The sequence below is a fragment of the Poecilia reticulata genome, linkage group LG11 (assembly GCF_000633615.1).
Source record: "Poecilia reticulata strain Guanapo linkage group LG11, Guppy_female_1.0+MT, whole genome shotgun sequence".
NCBI lineage: Eukaryota > Metazoa > Chordata > Actinopteri > Cyprinodontiformes > Poeciliidae > Poecilia > Poecilia reticulata.
In genome coordinates, this window is record NC_024341.1 from 26,573,784 (window position 1) to 26,590,810 (window position 17,027).

General features: G+C 39.6%; 1 protein-coding gene across 2 annotated transcripts in view; it reads right to left on the minus strand.

Moving 5' to 3' along the window:
- Positions 1-881: 881 nt before the first annotated feature.
- pvrl2l (PVR cell adhesion molecule related 2 like) overlaps positions 882-17,027 on the minus strand; it is a 327,549-nt gene continuing 311,403 nt past the window's right edge. The window contains exons 7-10 of one of the 2 annotated variants that reach the window (XM_008422835.2): positions 12,079-12,208; positions 9,232-9,289; positions 6,164-6,259; positions 882-3,088 (exon numbers count right to left, since the gene is read on the minus strand). In XM_008422835.2, coding sequence (XP_008421057.1) covers positions 2,924-3,088; positions 6,164-6,259; positions 9,232-9,289; positions 12,079-12,208 — 449 coding nt within the window. In that variant the 3' untranslated portion in view covers positions 882-2,923. The remainder of the gene's footprint in view (positions 3,089-6,163; positions 6,260-9,231; positions 9,290-12,078; positions 12,209-17,027) is intronic. The other variant, XM_008422836.2, reaches the window with a different exon arrangement.

Below are 17,027 nucleotides of genomic sequence, written 5' to 3' on the forward strand. Positions count from 1 at the left end.
GAGCTAAATAATTCCTTAATAAAGAGGGATTAAAAATAATCTCAGTGGAACTAGTACTTTTTCATAAATTATTGACTTAAACCAAATTCCTTTATCATGCTGAAAAGTTAGTTTTGGTTTATTTCAAGTGTATTAAGATATTTGTAGTAGAAACTAGACCGGAAATATTTGGTAAAATGTGTTTTTGCAGTGTAGCTTCCACAGTGAGAATTTCTTAATGATTCTTCACATTACGGTCACATTGGATGTTCAACAGCAGGAAAGATACTGACTAAACATAGATACTGTAAGTTTTATTCCCTTATTATCTCAGGAAATAAGTGTATTAGATGCCTATGGTTCAGAAAAAGTAAGAGATGATCCATCTCATCATCCACTCAGCTTCTACACGTACTGACCAGCTCTGGAAAACTGCCGTTTATCCTCCACCTCTGTGCTGGTTGTAGCTCCAACCTGCTTTCTGACAGCCGACATGATGAACTCAGGACAAATTGTGTGGCTCAAGGAAGATGAAGCGTGGTAAGGAAAAAACAAACAAACTGCATTTCTGTGTGAGTTGCACTCTGCGGCTGAGAGAAATTCAGTGACTACTGTATTTTTGGATTTGTGCTGAAGACAAACACAGGCAGCCTGGGGAGCTGTCACAACACAAAAGAACACGCGCCTTAAATTAGATTTAAGCTTGTGGTGTGCATGATTATGACAGATGCATCGAGACACAGATTGTAAAAAAAAAAACAAAACAAAAAGAAAAGCAGCGTTCTTTTCCGATATTCAGAAATGCTTTTACAAATGATGGAGATTTCTTTTGGGCAAACAGCCTCGGGAAAGTGTTTCTACAAGCCACTGATCATGCCATGCAGAGCAACATGAACAAGGAATAAAATCCACACCATTTATTTTTTTTTATACTCAAAACATCTTCGTATTAAGTGACAACTTTAATGGACTTGTGAAAAGCAAAATAGTAATATACACTTTGTTTTTTTTAGTCGCTCGTTTGACGTTTAGCTGACTTCCTTCCCCTGTACAGAGGCACTAATAACACCTACACCTGTTTATTTTATGTATACACATGTCACCAACAATATATTATAAATCAATATTATCAATGCTATTTACAATTTTTATCATTTGGTACCGTTTGACATCTGTGTTGACCCAATTTCAGTTTCAGCCAGAGGACATACAGCTAAAAAGCAAAATGTTCTGCATATATCATAGTTTATCATTTCAAATGGTTGAAATGGTTTTAATGGCAGTTTTTCTCTAATATATGCTCAGATTTGACACATTATGACACAGTCTATATATAAATTTTAAATAATAAGGAAGAATGTGTCTCTGTGTGACAGTTTGTGAATCTTTATGTGCATTGCTATAAGCTGATTTACGCAGCTGCAGCGCCACCAGATTTTGCAATTAACACAACCAATACGGATCACGGCATCTTAATTATGGGATGTTGCCAGGTTACAGAGCTCCGAATTATGACTCGTCTCCTTTGTTCACGTTAACGACGGCTTTGCTGCCACCAGAAAATTCACTTTTCCACATATATTAGAGACTTGTTTAAAGGTTAAATAGTTTTATTTAAAAAAGAAAAAGTGAAAATGCTCTTTACCAACAAACTGAAAACATGGTTTTCAGTCAGAGGTACATAAATACACCCTCCCATTGCTATTTCACTCAAAATGGAGCCACTTTGAGAGCTTTCTGCAGCTTAATTAGAGTCCAACTGTGATAAATTCAGTTGACTGAAGATGATTTGGATGTTACACATTTATCTACTTAAGATCTCAGACTTAACGGTTCATATTAAATCAAAAGTTCAAAGATTTGTCTGTAAACACTGCGGTTGTTTTCCTGCAGCAGAAACTGGGCCACTGCTTTGCATCGGGGTGAGACAACCACCAAACACAAAGGCTGTTTTGGGTCTCAGGTGATAATTCAGCTTCCAAAATGGCGGCAGGCAGGCAGGCAGGCAGGCAGGCAGCCTTCAGAAGCAGATTTCAGATTATCTGAAAAGATCCAAACATCCATTTCAAACAAAACTCGAGGCTTCGATTGATGCCAAAGTATTAAACCAGGAGTGTTATGTTTACATTTTAAAACACTCCAAAATGTCTGAAAACATGTTTTCACTTTGCTATGAAGGGTGTTTGTTGATTATCTGTTAGAAAAATGTAAAAAAAACAAAAAGGGTGTGAATCCGTACCGTTTCTTCACTGGTGTGTTTCTCAGACAGGAATATGGAAGTTGTTACTTTCTGAACAGACTGGAGGAATTTTTTAAAGGTGTTTTGTTTTGTCAGACGAGTGTTACAATCTCGTTTTGAAAGAAAAAATTGTTTAAATTATGTCCCATGGCTGTAAACAGACAAGCTGAGACTCAGCAGCCTCCCTCTCACACTTTAACAACAATTTGATGCTGTTTAAACGTCATGGCACAAAACGTTGCATAAAACATCTCATATTAAATCCCAGGAACAGGCAGTTTTCTGACTGCTTTTGGTGGAAATGTGGATTTTAATTAGTAACCAATCAGAGCTCCGGTTCATCTATACAGCGGCTCTGCATGCGGTTTTAAAGCCCGCCTCATCTTATGCAAGAACACATATGATTTCAAAGGCTTCCTGGCTCGAGAAGATAGAAACTTTAACTGAATTTCACAAGTGTTTAAAGAAAGAAAACTTGAAAAAGGAAGATACAGGCTGTGGCTTCGATGTAAACACAAAAAGGAAATGTGAAGGCAGGAAATAAAACCGAAAACCATCCGTGAGCAGATTACTTTAAAACATTCAGAGGTTAAGTTTACAATGAAAAGCAGAAACAGGTGTCATGGCCTCTCCCTTCGTTTCCCCCTCTAATTTAGGTGACCTGAAACTTTCCCGTGTGCCTCTGTTGCGGCGTCGTTGCTACGGCTACACATACATGGGGGTCGATACGAAGCTCTCGCCACGAGGAATGTTGCCGGACGAGGGCCCGTGATTGGACGAGTCGTTGCCGTGGTGACCGTCGGAGCCGTCCTTGTTCAGGACCGGAGGGGCTCCGCCGTTCAGCGCGTCGGTGGCGTCCTCATCCAGCATCTGAGGAAAAGGTCAGCAAGGTCATGTTTACAGCATCTTATCGGGAGAAACTCACTTTAGAAATGGTTCAGATATTTATATTCATTTATGTTTTATTCTTTAAATTTTCATGTAGTAAAGGTAATGTTTTGGTGGTTAAACACCTTCTGCAAGGCTCCTGAAATAAAATAAAATACTTTTTTCAGCTTCGCCAAAAATTCCTGCCAAAGAAATCAGGAGTCATTTTTTAAAAAATGTCAATTTTTATATTTTTCTGGACAGAACCAGAGCCAAGGTGAGCTATACCTGGAGGAACTGTAAAAATATATCATACATTTTATTTTATTTACCTATTAGTTTGGATTTAACGTTAAAATGAATCAATTTTTTACTGAAGTGATTCTTCATGAATAAATGGGGTCAAGACTTTTTGCCACATGAGTATTTTTGAAGTTTTTAAAAAAAGTAAGTTTGCATTTTCTTTTGTGCAATATTTTGATAAAAAGCACTCAGGAGTCTGACCTGTGTAGAAAATGGATCTGTAAACTGACATTCATTTGAAGGAAATGTTGCAAACTCTTCAAAAACACTGGGAGCGCACAATTACAATAAAACTTTAAGATAAAAAGAGGAAATATAAATAAAAGACGTATGTTTTCTTAATGTTTTCTTTTACATCAACTGTTCTGGCAAATTTATGTCAGTTTTGAAATGATTTTAAGGGCCGGAAAAGGAGCCAAACCGAACTTTAAACACCCGGAACTGAAATAATTCAAAGAAAGTTTTCTTGTGGCAACCAAAGAACTGAATTAAACTTCTGTAGTTAATTATCATAAAGATAAATACAGACATCATGTCAAGTTTTTGCCTTTCAGGTCTTTACAAAAACAATCTAGTTCTCACATTATTTGAAAGTTTCTAAAAGAGCAAAAAGAGAAATCCACATATATCCTTACATACCGACAGATAAAGTATTTTCTTTGTATTCAGAACAAGAGAAGCCACATTTCTCTAGCATCATAAGTTATAAAAACGTTCCAGTGAACAAGTGGAATATATTTAAAAGTCTGGGAGAATAGAAATAAACCTTTCTTATAAGGGGAAGAGGAAAAAAAAGCAGATTTGTTGGAGATTATCAGAGTATAAAAAAGAAAGATCAAAGAAAAACGCTGCACTCTGGACAAGATGGATTCTCAAGAGGTTTGTGAGATCACAAGGTAATCATTTGTACTCGGCTCCGGGCTGCGAGAAGCTAAAGAGAAAATAAGCAATGGTTTCTCTAAAACAGGTTAACTCAGACGTTCCTGCAATGTCATCAGATAAGACAGAAAAGGAGAGTTCTTCTGCACCGAGGAAATCTCTCATTTAGACATTATTTATCGCTCAGCTGGTCTGTGCAGCTCTGCAATCTGAGAATTCACTCTGGATTATCAGAGCCAAACAGGAAGAAAACTACAGTTTGGAAATAATAACAGAAAAATCTGGAGATTTCTTAGCTTTATCGTATAAACAGTTGAGTTTAAAGCGAACTAATAAAGCGCTGATGGACAAAATGGCCGATAAAAACCATTTACTGCAGGAATCTATCACAGGGTTCTGCTTCATTGTTTCCTTTTTTCTGGACTTCAATCTAAAAAGCAATCCCTAAAACTACAACCAGGTCAGCAAAGTTTAAAAGAGTGCCAATTGAGGTCTTAGCAAAAGTTATGTGCTTTAAAACAAAAAGCGTTTGTGTTGATGGGGCCTTTAATCCCTGTAGAGGAGATGGGAACCGGCGGGAAAACCCACAATCACATCTTTACGGCTCTGCACTTAAAAGCTTTAAAAGGTGCTGCGTGACAATTTCCAAAGCGATAGCATAAAACATTTAACACAGCTTTTTTAAGTATCCTGTGCTTGCATTATTTTACTTATGCACATTGAAAAAAGAGAGACGATGTCCTTTAAATGCTCAGTGTTTGTAAAATCAGGTCAAAGCTGAAACATCAGAACTGGTCAGCGTGGAAAGCGTCATGCCAAAAGCAAAACTAAATCAGTTTCAACACTTTTGCAGCTTCCTCACAAGGCAGAAAGAGGATAACTAGTAAAGAGCTACAAGGAAAAGTATCGTCAAGAAATTCACCGAACCACACAGGACAGAGACAAGAAGCTCTGGATTTTAAAAAACTTGTCAAGAAAACGAGGGACAAAGTCTCCTGTGAGCCAATAACACCTGCTGGGGTGATATTAATAGATTCCTGCACAGGATGGAGAGCAAGGAAAACTCTGCATGCTGGAACCACATCTGTTGGTCAGATCCGACTGAACCAGAACTGTCTGGCCAAAGGAAAGCATCCTGTGTTTGAGGAAAGAGCAGTGAAGCAGGACTGGAGGAAGTCCTGCCTTTAACTGCAACAGATCCTGGAATTAATTTGTGTCAACAAGTAAAAATAATGCAAACATCTAAAACAAACACTGGAGAAGTTCAGATGAAGCTAATTGCAGTACTTCGGTAACATCACTTCTTCCAGCGCTAAATGGGAACAACCAATCAGAGGCAGGAGGCGGGTCTTAGTGCTACCAATCACCCACTTCTTCTCTCCCTTTTTCTCTCAGCTACGCTGCAGCTAGCAAAGCTTGCGGCGAATGCTAATGGTTGATAAACGGTTTTTCTGTAACGGTAAGTTGTTTCTCCACCATTGGCATATTGAGCAGCAAGCGCCTGAGGTTGATTGACAGCATTAAGACCCTCCTCCTCGCTCTGATTGGTTGCTTTTGTTCTAATATTACTCTGTCACAACGTAGAGACAGTTTTAACAAAAAAAACCGTAACCAGTTATTTTTTTAGTGAACTACTGCAGTCAGAGCTGATGCCAGAACTCTCAAAGCTTCGGTACACAGTTACAAACTTCTCCTTACTACTCCACACAACTTCACTTCAAAAAAAAATCTGAACTGTTCCTTTAAGAAGCAGTGAGTGACTGGAACAAAGCGGACAGCTCACACTGGTCCATATGCATGCAGTTCTCTGTCATCGTTCGTCTCCCAGCCTTAAAAACGTTGGTTTTGGATCTGTGTGCACGTTGTGTTTGTGCATAAACAGTGTGTGTTAGTTACTGTGACAGGCTCTCCCCCTGTGGGCTCGTAGTAAACCTCTCCTGGGCTCAGAGGCACAGTCTCTGTGGCTGTGGGCGGCTCTGACGGCTTGTTCAGCTGCATGCACACAAATCAGCGCAGAAAGAGAGCAAAAAAAACACAAAACAGCACAGAAACAAGCAGTCAAGTGGAGAAGACAGGAGAGGGCCTTTGAAACAATTCAACAGAATCTGTTCAGGAGATAACACAGCCGCTTCAGGAACGATCCGAATCGGACTACACACCCTTTGAAAAGAGAAGCGCAGCCCTTCACTTGCACAAACACTGAATGGTATCCTTCAGCTTTGGTGCTTTCAACAGCCTCTCATTTACATACAGAGAGCAGACACTTTGCTTCGACTCCCGTTGAAAATTATATTTTTTAAACAGGAAAATAGCTTTGGCATGAACTTTGAGACACTTGTTTTTCCACTGCAATTAAGCAATTAGTGTGGCACTTTGACTACATCTCCTCAGATGCATTTTGACCTAAATCACTTCAGCTCTCCTGCTCTTGCTCTCTTTTTTACCCAACCAGGCTCATAAATTGCTCACTTAAAACAAAACTGGAGAACTTCTGTGCCCTCCACAGATTGAAGCTGTGAGATGTTAAGGTTTATTTAGGTCTTTTTAGGCGTTTCATGTAAAGAAACAAGCCAGTCGCTTGATCCAAGTCTTTTATTTTGCAATTTAAACTGTATTCAAGCACAATGACATGAAGTTGAGTGGAAGGAAAAAGTGTGATAGAGGAAAGATGCACAGGAAACATGGTTAATTTGAGTTTAAATAGGATTGGTAAGCAAAGCAAACAGGAGCTACAAAGTTACTTTGCTCCTTTTTCACCATTTTCTTGTACTTAGTTTCCCAACAAACAACCCTGACGTAAAACTCAATGTATGTTTCTCCATTTTACGTTTTCCTTTCACTCGACTTTCCTTTCAAATCTAATAGAAGGTTCAATTTTTGAATTGAATTTACTTTTCAACTACATCCTGATTTATCGAGTTATAAAAGGATGAACAGGTTGATGCACCAAATGGTTACATCTTCTAAAAGGTGAACATTAATCGGTTTTTAATAATCGGTTCTGCTGAGATATTTTTCACAAAGATCTTCTGCTGATAGTGAGATGTAATGGATGACTATTTTCATTTTTTTTTTTATGGCTTTGATTGGTTGGAAGGCGACGGTTTCATGGTCTGGACGTCTAATCTGGACCAGAGCGGTGATGTCAACTCACTCAGAGGAAAATTATGATTCACATCTCAGCAGAAAATCTTCCATTTCAGCCGCAGACGTAGCTGAGAGCAGACAGTCGGCTGAGCTGCTCCAGCATTAAACTGTAATTTATCCTTTAACAAGATAACAGCTTGAGAAGCTATTCTTTCAAATTTGCATCTGTGGCCTGAAACGTCCAATTACCCGACACTCACACTGGACAAAACTCGCAAAAATAAAAATAAAAAAGAGGAGAGTGGATATAATTGTAGACAGACAGATAGAAGTCATGTGATTTTTCAATTTCATTGAGAAAAAACACATTTAGAGGTAAAAGTTTAGCTTTTTTTGGTTTCTTTTTAACCAAAGGGAAGTTTTGTTTCAAAGCACAATGCTAATACAGCTAGCTAAACCATGGCTGACGTGTCTGTCACTTTAAATACTCAACTATTATGTATTTTGAAATACTAAATAATTTTGCTTCTCATTTTAGTAATTTCAAAAAGCATGACATCAGACAAGAAAGCAAAAGATGCCACTGTGGATCCACTGATCTAAATCTGTAATTTATCATTCACAACATGATAATCTCCTAATTTAGTAATCAATTAAAATTAACACTAAAATATGTTTTAGAGAGGCTAAAATATTTTTTCCAACTGGTTGGCTGATTAATCGATTATTCTGATGATTTATTGGATTTAAAAAATCTGCATAATCTGCAGATTTTTCATTTAATCCTTTTTATACAATATTACAAAATTAAAAATGCAAACATGCCTAAGAGTCTCTTTTTTAGATAAAGAAATAAACATTTTATTGTCTAATCTGCAGCAATCTTTTAGAGTAAACTTGATCTTTTGTAGCAGCAAATACATTTAGAGCTAAAAAAATACTTTTAGCATCAAGATGTGAAAAACTCAGCTCTTTAGATGTGGAGATTATTATTCAATTAACCAATTAATAACTGAATAACAAAAGCTGCTCAATGAGAAATGTAATTTACTGAATTTGAACCAGGTGAAGGCAACACTTGAGGAGATTAATTACAGACAAAGTTTAATTTTTTTACATCTTAAATGCAAAATGCATATTTTTTTTGTACAGTTTTGGTATAATTACTGCTCTGACTGTGTTGTTCATTCAGCAAATGGTCATTTTTCAGTCTGTATGCTCCAGTTAACGATTAATCGTTAATAATGTTGATTAATTGCGATCAACCTGATTAATAGTTTCAGCTCTACTTTGACATTAGCGATAAACTGAGAGAGTTTTCATTCACAGTAAACACATGTGGGCATGTTGTACAACAATTTGAGAACTTTATCACCAAAAGTGAAGCAGCTATAACTGCTGAAGCACAGAGTGTTATTTAAAAAGATTCAGCCAGAAGACTCGTAGCCTCTCACCGCCCTGAAAACCAGAAGCTTTAAGAGTCACAGCCTCGCCACAGGTGCTGCTTCACAGACAAACCTTTAAACGTCTAAAAAAGACCCTTTCGCTGCTGCACCACGTGAACCGTCCTGGGCATTAAGAGCCATTAGAGGCCTTTTTCCATGTCTAATCAGCATAAAATTACTGAGTTTTTAGTCACGTTACATAAGTGCACCAAAATGCAAAGGAATGATAGGGAAAATAACGAAGTGCTCTAATGGTGCTCTTTACAAACCAAGGTAATTATTTGGGCACATGGAAGCCAATTGAGATCTCCAATCAATAGCCATTAGCCCCATTATGACGGCCCAAATGGACTGTGTGTATCTGTGTGAGAGAGACGATAATATAACTGTGGTGACAATAAGGATTGATTTGAAGCCGCGCCGATCACTCACCATCTCCGTGGAGCTGCCTGCCTTCACCGGAGGAGGAGGCTTGTGCTTCGGAGGACCCCTGATTGGTCGAGAGGGGAAAAGCAATGCGGTTATTGATCTTCGCTTCGTTAAGACATCAGATTTTCCTTTGTGTTTTAAAAGATGGACAACTGTGGCCGCTGAGAGGCTGAAGGACAGAAATGAAATATTGACCGCTGAAGATGTCCCTTTGTGTCGCAGTTCAGTCAATGTTGTTTTTGCAGAAAATCCAGCAATCAGTTGGAGAAAGAAATACATTTTAGTGAGCTTAAAGATTTTTTTTTTCTACTGGATGACTGAATCAATTCAAACACAGGTGGAGAAATCCTTTACGGGCGTGGAAGAAACCGTTCGGGCTCAGCAGAACTGCTTTGCTTTCATCGTTGAAACGGTTAAATTGGGGAGCTAAATGAATGTTATTGATATTAAATATTTTCTTTCTAAACTCTCAAGACTATAATTAACATTTTGGTTATAGATTCCCTCTGTGGTTCCAGTACATTTCATGGTATTTCTCTCTGGGAGAAAAGCAGCTGGTCAGGCAAGTGGAAGAAAAAGTTCTGCCGGGTTCAACACAAACCTTAAAATGCAGATTTAAAAAATGCACCAAAGCAGCACCAGCCTGCTTAACGTCACAGCTCAGCTGATGTGGATGTAAAACTAGTTTTTTCTTCCAACACCGTGAAATAAGGAGCAAACCAAAATCAAGACAGAACCAAGAACAGATCCGGTTCTTCTCAACTCGGGTCCAACTGTTAGAAGATCTAAAACCTACGTCAGATAATCTCCATTATCTCGAGTTGCTCTGAACATCTGAGCTCTTCTCTGCTGCCCGTAATTATGTTTGAACTCTTAAATATGGGCACTTTACTCCAACAGCCATTAATATATTAAATCACTCAGTGATTGATGTGATGCTCAAGCTGCCTTATAGTTGGTCTATATAAAGCGCTGTCTGCTGGTTTATTTCATTAGTTTCCATTAGTAAGGCATGCTAATGGTTATTTATACATCATCACTGCACAAACAATGAAGCAAGAACAATATAGATGAGTTATTAGTGGTGCTGAGGTGGAGTGGAGGACGGGCTTGGCTTCAATTAGGCTGCTAATCAACTTCTACTGAAGGCTCCCATAAATAAAACAGAACCAGCATAAAATCAGAGTTTCCTGCTCTAAACTTACTGCTAAACAAAAGTGGAGAATGGAGACATTATTATTATTATTATTATGATTATTTATGGCCCAAAATAACGGAAATAATCAAGCAACAAAATCAATAGAACTTGATTATTCCTACAAGGGAAATTATTAACCTGTCAAAGTTTAGCACATTGAAAAACGTAAGTTTTTATTTATTCTCTATGTTTGTATTTTAACCCTATGTAGGCCGTGCGGCGTACAAGCATGTGACGCATTTATAAGGCTTCGTAATAACAGACGGCATACCGAGTTTTCATTTCGACTCTGTTGGACAGCACGGACTTCAAACTTTATAAAAGTGGTGTTTTTATATTGGTTTTGTGGTTATTTRCTTCAAAATAAAGCCAGAAATAAGATCGATCATTTCCGCCTTATTTTGTGGGGTCTAAATGTACCACATTTCAAAACAACCAATGAAAATGTGTTGACGGTCTGTTGCTAGGTAGAACGGAGACACGCGGAAAGAGACGGGGGGCGGCAAGAGACTAGCGATGCTGTGGATTTTACTAAGAGTGTTTCAATGGGTTTTTTTGACTATAAGTGTGTTAGAGTTTATGGTGTGTGTAGGGTTAGTAGTAGTTTTGCTAGCTATCGCTACATGGCTTCATAGCGAGCGCTGACGCACAGAGAAGAGAGACTGGGTGGCCATTTGGACCTCGTCTTCAAACAAAACTTTTGGTGTGTTGGTGTGTAAATTCAGACTCAAATAATCTAAAGAGGATGCTTATGCTAAAATTAATAACAATCTGTCAAAGATAAATTTTTACTTCTGAGAAAATAAAACTCATCAAGGTATAATGAGTGTGTTTCATGACAAATATGTTCAATTTACTTTATTATTATCTTAATATATAAATATATAAAGGTGTATCTATATGAGTGATTGCTTGTGATTTAAGAAATTTACTTCTCAAGCTTATTTTTTATTGAAACTTTTGTTGATGAAACATGAAACATCTTCATTTTAAACTGTAAATGAATGAAACAAATAAGTTTACACAACTTATTTTCTGCTCACTATAAGAAAAACAAACCATTTCACCAACATCACCGATTTATTTTCCATCAGTTTCATGAAAGTCTCATCCATATGTCTGTCACGTTCGACACAAACTTTTTAAAACTGCTCTAAAATCAGAATAAAATGACATTTTCACAGAATAACATCAGAGTCTATTCTTTTCAAACCAACAAGGTTTGAGATATTAGCCAAAGATTCTTTCTGTTTGTTCTGATTTACAGGCTGACTGATGGTCTGGATGCATCAAATTTTAATCCCGGCATAATGAATGTTGGAGCTCCCATTTGCTCGCTCGTTTATAAAACACCCTGATGATCTACATGGAGCTCCAGCTTGGAGAATTGCATCTGAAAACGTGGAGCAAAAGCCCAGAAGGTTTAATAAATCTCCATCCTCAGCTGCAGCCCAGGGGAGGATAAATGGGAACCTTGAACCGGGTTGGTGCCGTAAACTTCAGGTCCGGATTTGAAACCGAGTCACCACTGCTGGATCCTTTAATGGCGCGTGATACGTTTTAATGAGCTGCAGCCCCAGAAGGAGGGATTAGTTTGCTCAGGAGGTTAAACAAACGTTTAAGTTAATGCAGAATTAGTGAGGAAGACTCACTCCGTGTCCTGCTGGTACTTCCTTATGAGGAAGACGATGCCGATGATGATCCCGATGAAGATGATGGTGCCGAGGACGCCGCCGACCAGAGCGCCCGTCTGCTGCTCCTGGACAGGTTCCCGTTTCTCCTCTTGTACCGGCGGAAAGTGGGTGGGGAGGGAGAGGAAGAGGAAACAAAGTGTTATTACAGGTTCATTTAAATTTCATGAGGCCGATCTCGGCATTTTAATGCTGCTCACTGGCGGTATTTGTGTTTTATGCGTTCTCCTGCTGAGAAGAAGGAATAATCTGCAGCCGTGTGATTCAGGAGTGCTTCATAAAACCGAAGCAGAGCAAAACATGTAAAACAAACAAACAGGGTGACAACGCAGCGCAGCCATAAAACATAAAGAATTCATACAGGCAGCTCTGAACTTCCTGCCGTAAAAATGCCACAAAGCTCCGACTCGATCCAGTCAGAACAAGTCATTGCTCTTTAATTAAGGATTTGTTTATGGTTTCCACAGGGATGTGAGGAATCTGAACTGACTGTAAAAGCTGCTCAGATTGAGCTCTTATTTGAAAAGGCAGGAAAAAAAAAAAAAAAGCGGTCGGCAGCAGCTGCACGCAGCGTTCCCTCGGCACAATCACCGACTATCCCTGGGAATTTGGCAGGAACAACAAAGAGGGAGGCTGAAAGGTTTTCACAGGTTATTTAGTCCTTTGTTTTGATTTTTCCCATTTACTCAGTGTAACTGGAGCGTGCCCACACCACTGTCTCTGGTACAGAGGTGATAAAAGGACAACCTGCGGCGTTTGCACCCTGACTTCATTCATGTTCTAGTATTTACAGCTATTCACCACATCACAATTCCAGGAATATTGTTGGGTTTTCATGTGACAGAAGACAAATAAAAATATAAAACATCAATAACTTCTAGCACTAGTCTTTGCTGCAGGTGCAGCTCAAAGTCTCAACATCGAAACCTTTGACTAGTCCTCTTTGAAAACAGTTCAAAGTCAACCAGCCTGGACAGAAAGTGACTCTGAAGAGCAACTGTTGAGTCTCTCACCTGGATTCAGGGCTGAACTTTGACTGGGCCGTTTAAACACATTAATCGCTGCAGCCTCTAACTCAGGGGTGTCAAACTCCAGTCCTCGAGGGCCGGTGTCCTGCAACTTTTAGATGTGCCTCTGCTGCACCACACCTGAATAGAATAATTAGGTCATTAGCAAGGCTCTGGAGAACTGAGGAGGTAATTAAGCCATTTGATTCAGGTGTTTTGTACCTGTGGCACATCTAAAAACTGCAGGACAGCGGCCCTTCAGGACTGGAGCTTGACACCCCTGCTCTAACTGGTTTCCCTCCAGGATTATCCCGAGTTTAGCTTCATTCATCTTCTGACCAGACTCCTTGAAGAAAAGCATTCCCACAGCATGATGCTGCCACTATCACCTTGCAGAAGCACGGCTCAGGGTAATAGTTTGGTGTGTATTCTCAGTCATCCAACATATAGTCATCATAAATGCTTACAAGGAAGGCAAACAGACTTCTTTCTGTGTTTCCTGGAGATGTTTCTGAATATTCAGAATTGATGAATTCATGCTCCCATATTTGTGGGAACAGTTTAGGAGTTGCAGACATGAGACATGAATGCAAAACCGGTACATGAAGTAGACTTGGTAAGGCCTTGAATAACAGTATTGTTTTTGGAAGAACTCGGTAAGAGTCCAAACTCTGTATCTCGATAGGATGAGTAGAAGTTGAGCCAGGACTTCTTGCCCAACATCAGTGTCTGACCTCACAAATACTCCTCAAGAAGAATGGCCACATATGACTGTAAAACAGGCTACTAAGAGAAATCCCGTCTCTTTGGTCTTTAAGGAGTCCATCAAAGTCAGGCTGAATGTCTGAGACAAACAGAGAGGATCGTAAAGATACTATCTACCTCTAACTGACAGGCCTGACTTTAGCTAGCAAGGCTTCCAATGTCTGCACCATTCCAGCACCAGTCAAATGTTTTTATTTGGCTGCGTTTCATCTCGTATGACCGACTCAAACAAACAGCTTTACCACCGACTTCAGCACATAAATACTTGGAAATCCATTATTTTGCTAAAACCTTTGCATTTGCCTCCTGTCTAGATAAGCGATCGTTTATGGCGGCTAAAGTTGTGACCTCCTTGTGTCATTATGTTAAAAAAGCAACTTCAAAATAAAGTCAATGCAGCTTCAGCCGAGACATGAGGTTAAATTAGAAAATACGTGGGATGGACAGACTCAACCAAAGATGATTTATTATTGACTGAATTTGTTTTCTTCCTAAACAGCAGGGGGCAGCCTGTTCATATGCAGGTACATTTAGACGGACAGGCAAAGCAGCAGCTTTTCTTTCACAGCTGGACACAGAAACAGACAGAAAACATCCAGACGGCTTCAATCGGCTCCTCCCTACATAGGAGTTTCTTCAAAGCTCAACTGATGTGTCAACGATCACAATTTATATCTTTTTTTTTGTACACAGTTAACAGCAAACCAGCTTTTCAACAAAGACTGGGTTACCCTGCTGCTAGGGAAATTCCCAACAGGTGACACAGGAGTCAGGATTTAATACAGGAACAGAGATCTTATTGAATTCGGAATTGAGGTGAGAGGAGGCTGCCTCCCACGAGGAGAGGACTGCTGCAGAGAAGATTGATGGAGGAAGCAGGGAGTTTGTTGGAGGGCAAATGCAAAACGTGTTAATAATCTATCAGAGAAGCCCATCGCATCTCTCTGAACAGAAAAAGCGCTTCAGGAATCCTCATCAAACACGACCGGCGCTCTCTCTGCAGGGAAACCAGAGGTGCACCAAGCAGTAATAACTTTGTTCTCCTGCACCTGCTCAGACGAACAGCTTGAATCCAGAAAAAAAAAAAAAAAAACACGTTTCACTGTCGAAATGTCATTTTAAAAAGTTTTTGCATCTAAGTGGTAGAAAAGTTTGCTGATATGGAAAATATGCAAGTTGTTTTCTGACCAATATTCTAATTACAGGGCCGATATTTAGCCATGTCCTTTACGGCAGCGCTGCTCCACCACGCAGCCCAGAAATGAAAGAATGAAAAGGGCAGGAAATGCCAGGCGGTGTTTGTGGACACAGAGAGAATTTGATTTCCATAACTATGGAAATGTGTGAAATATATTATCAAACTCGGGGTGTTATCAGTCTCCATGCAAAGATTATAGCAGCACAGGGTCAGAGTATGAAGAGCAGAGAAAACCAGGAGGGTTTTTTACCGTTTATCTTCTTTTGGTTGAATTTAAAGCAACTAAAAAGGTCAGAGGAATCGCAGAAAATGGCAACATTTGTTATATTTTCAGCTGCTGCGGTTCTCTTTCACAGTGTTAAGTGTCAAACAAACCAAACTAATAGAAATACCTGGTTCCCTCCTCACCTGTGGGGGCGCTGCACCAAGAACCACTGAAGGAAACAACATGAAAACCTCTGAAGAAACTAAAGTGGAGCGGCGTCAGATTTTAGCGGTTGTAGGATTTCTCTTTTGCCTTTGGTAAAAAAAAAAAACACAAAAAAAACCCCAAACCATTTCTTGAGCTAGCTCTAGTGTAGCATGTTTGTTTTGGCTGTATTTACCCAGAATGCCCTGCACTATAGTTCGCTTCCTGCTTTTTGAGAGATCTCTGGTCCGCTTGGAGTTTAGATATGCATTCCTTTTATTTTGCATTGTAGGAATTACCAGATTCAGAGAAACAAATTAATTAGTAATATAAAAATGAAATGTGACATTGTTGATTAACTGAAAAAGGATTATACACAGGGGCTGCACAATGGCGCAGTTGGTAGAGCTGTTGCCTTGCAGCAAGAAGGTTCTGGGTTCGATTCCCGGCCTGGGGTCCTTCTGCATGGAGTTTGCATGTTCTCCCTGTGCATGCGTGGGTTTTCTCCAGGTACTCCGGTTTCCTCCCACAGTCCAAAAACATGACTGTCAGGTTAATTGGCCTCTCCAAATTGCCCCTAGGTGTGTGTGTATGGTTGTTTGTCCTGTGTGTCTCTGTGTTGCCCTGCGACAGACTGGCGACCTGTCCAGGTGACCCCGCCTCTCGCCCGAAACGTYAGCTGGAKAGGCACCAGCAACCCTCCCGACCCCATTAAGGGTGCAAGAAAATGGATGGATGGATGGATGGATTTTACACAGAGCCAGGTTGACTTGTATAGCTTTTGTTGCATTATTAAAATAAATCATGTGAAAACTGCATTTTGTTTCAATCAGATTATCTCTGTCTGATATTAAAATTAGTTTTATGATCTTAAATTTCTTGTCAATAAACAAAATGCCTGGCTTTTCCCACCCAGCCATGCTAACCTGATTCCAGTTTGAGCAAAGCAAACTGGAGAGTGAAAACTTGGTGTGGGCTGAGGCTATAATTGGCTATAATTGTAAGCAGTGTTTTCTACAGACGTCTTTCTCCAGCTTTGAGTTTACGTCATTTGAAATAAGACACGTAAACCAAGTTTTCTGTGCTGTCGTTTACCGGCCCCCCAAATATAATAAGGATTTTATAAGCGACTTCTCTGACTTTTTATCTGGGATTTTAACTAACTATGAACATGTTCTTATTGTTGGAGACTTCAATATACACGTGTGCTGTCCTGATAAGCCTCTGGTAAAGGACTTTTTAAGTCTTCTGGACTCTTTTAACTTGGTACAGGCCGTATCCGGTCCTACACATGAGCACGGACACACACTGGACCTGGTTATTTCCTGCGGTCTGCCTGTGACTAACCTGGAAAYCYGTGACTCTGTGTTCTCGGATCACCTGCCTGTTTTATTCACTGTTACTTTGACACCAACTGCAGTTAAAACTCGCGCTKCTGTTCGGCGCTGTCGGATTATTAACCCTTCCACTGCCACTCAATTCTCCACCGCTTTTCTTCAGCTCTGTGGATCATCTGACTTCCTCAGCTCTG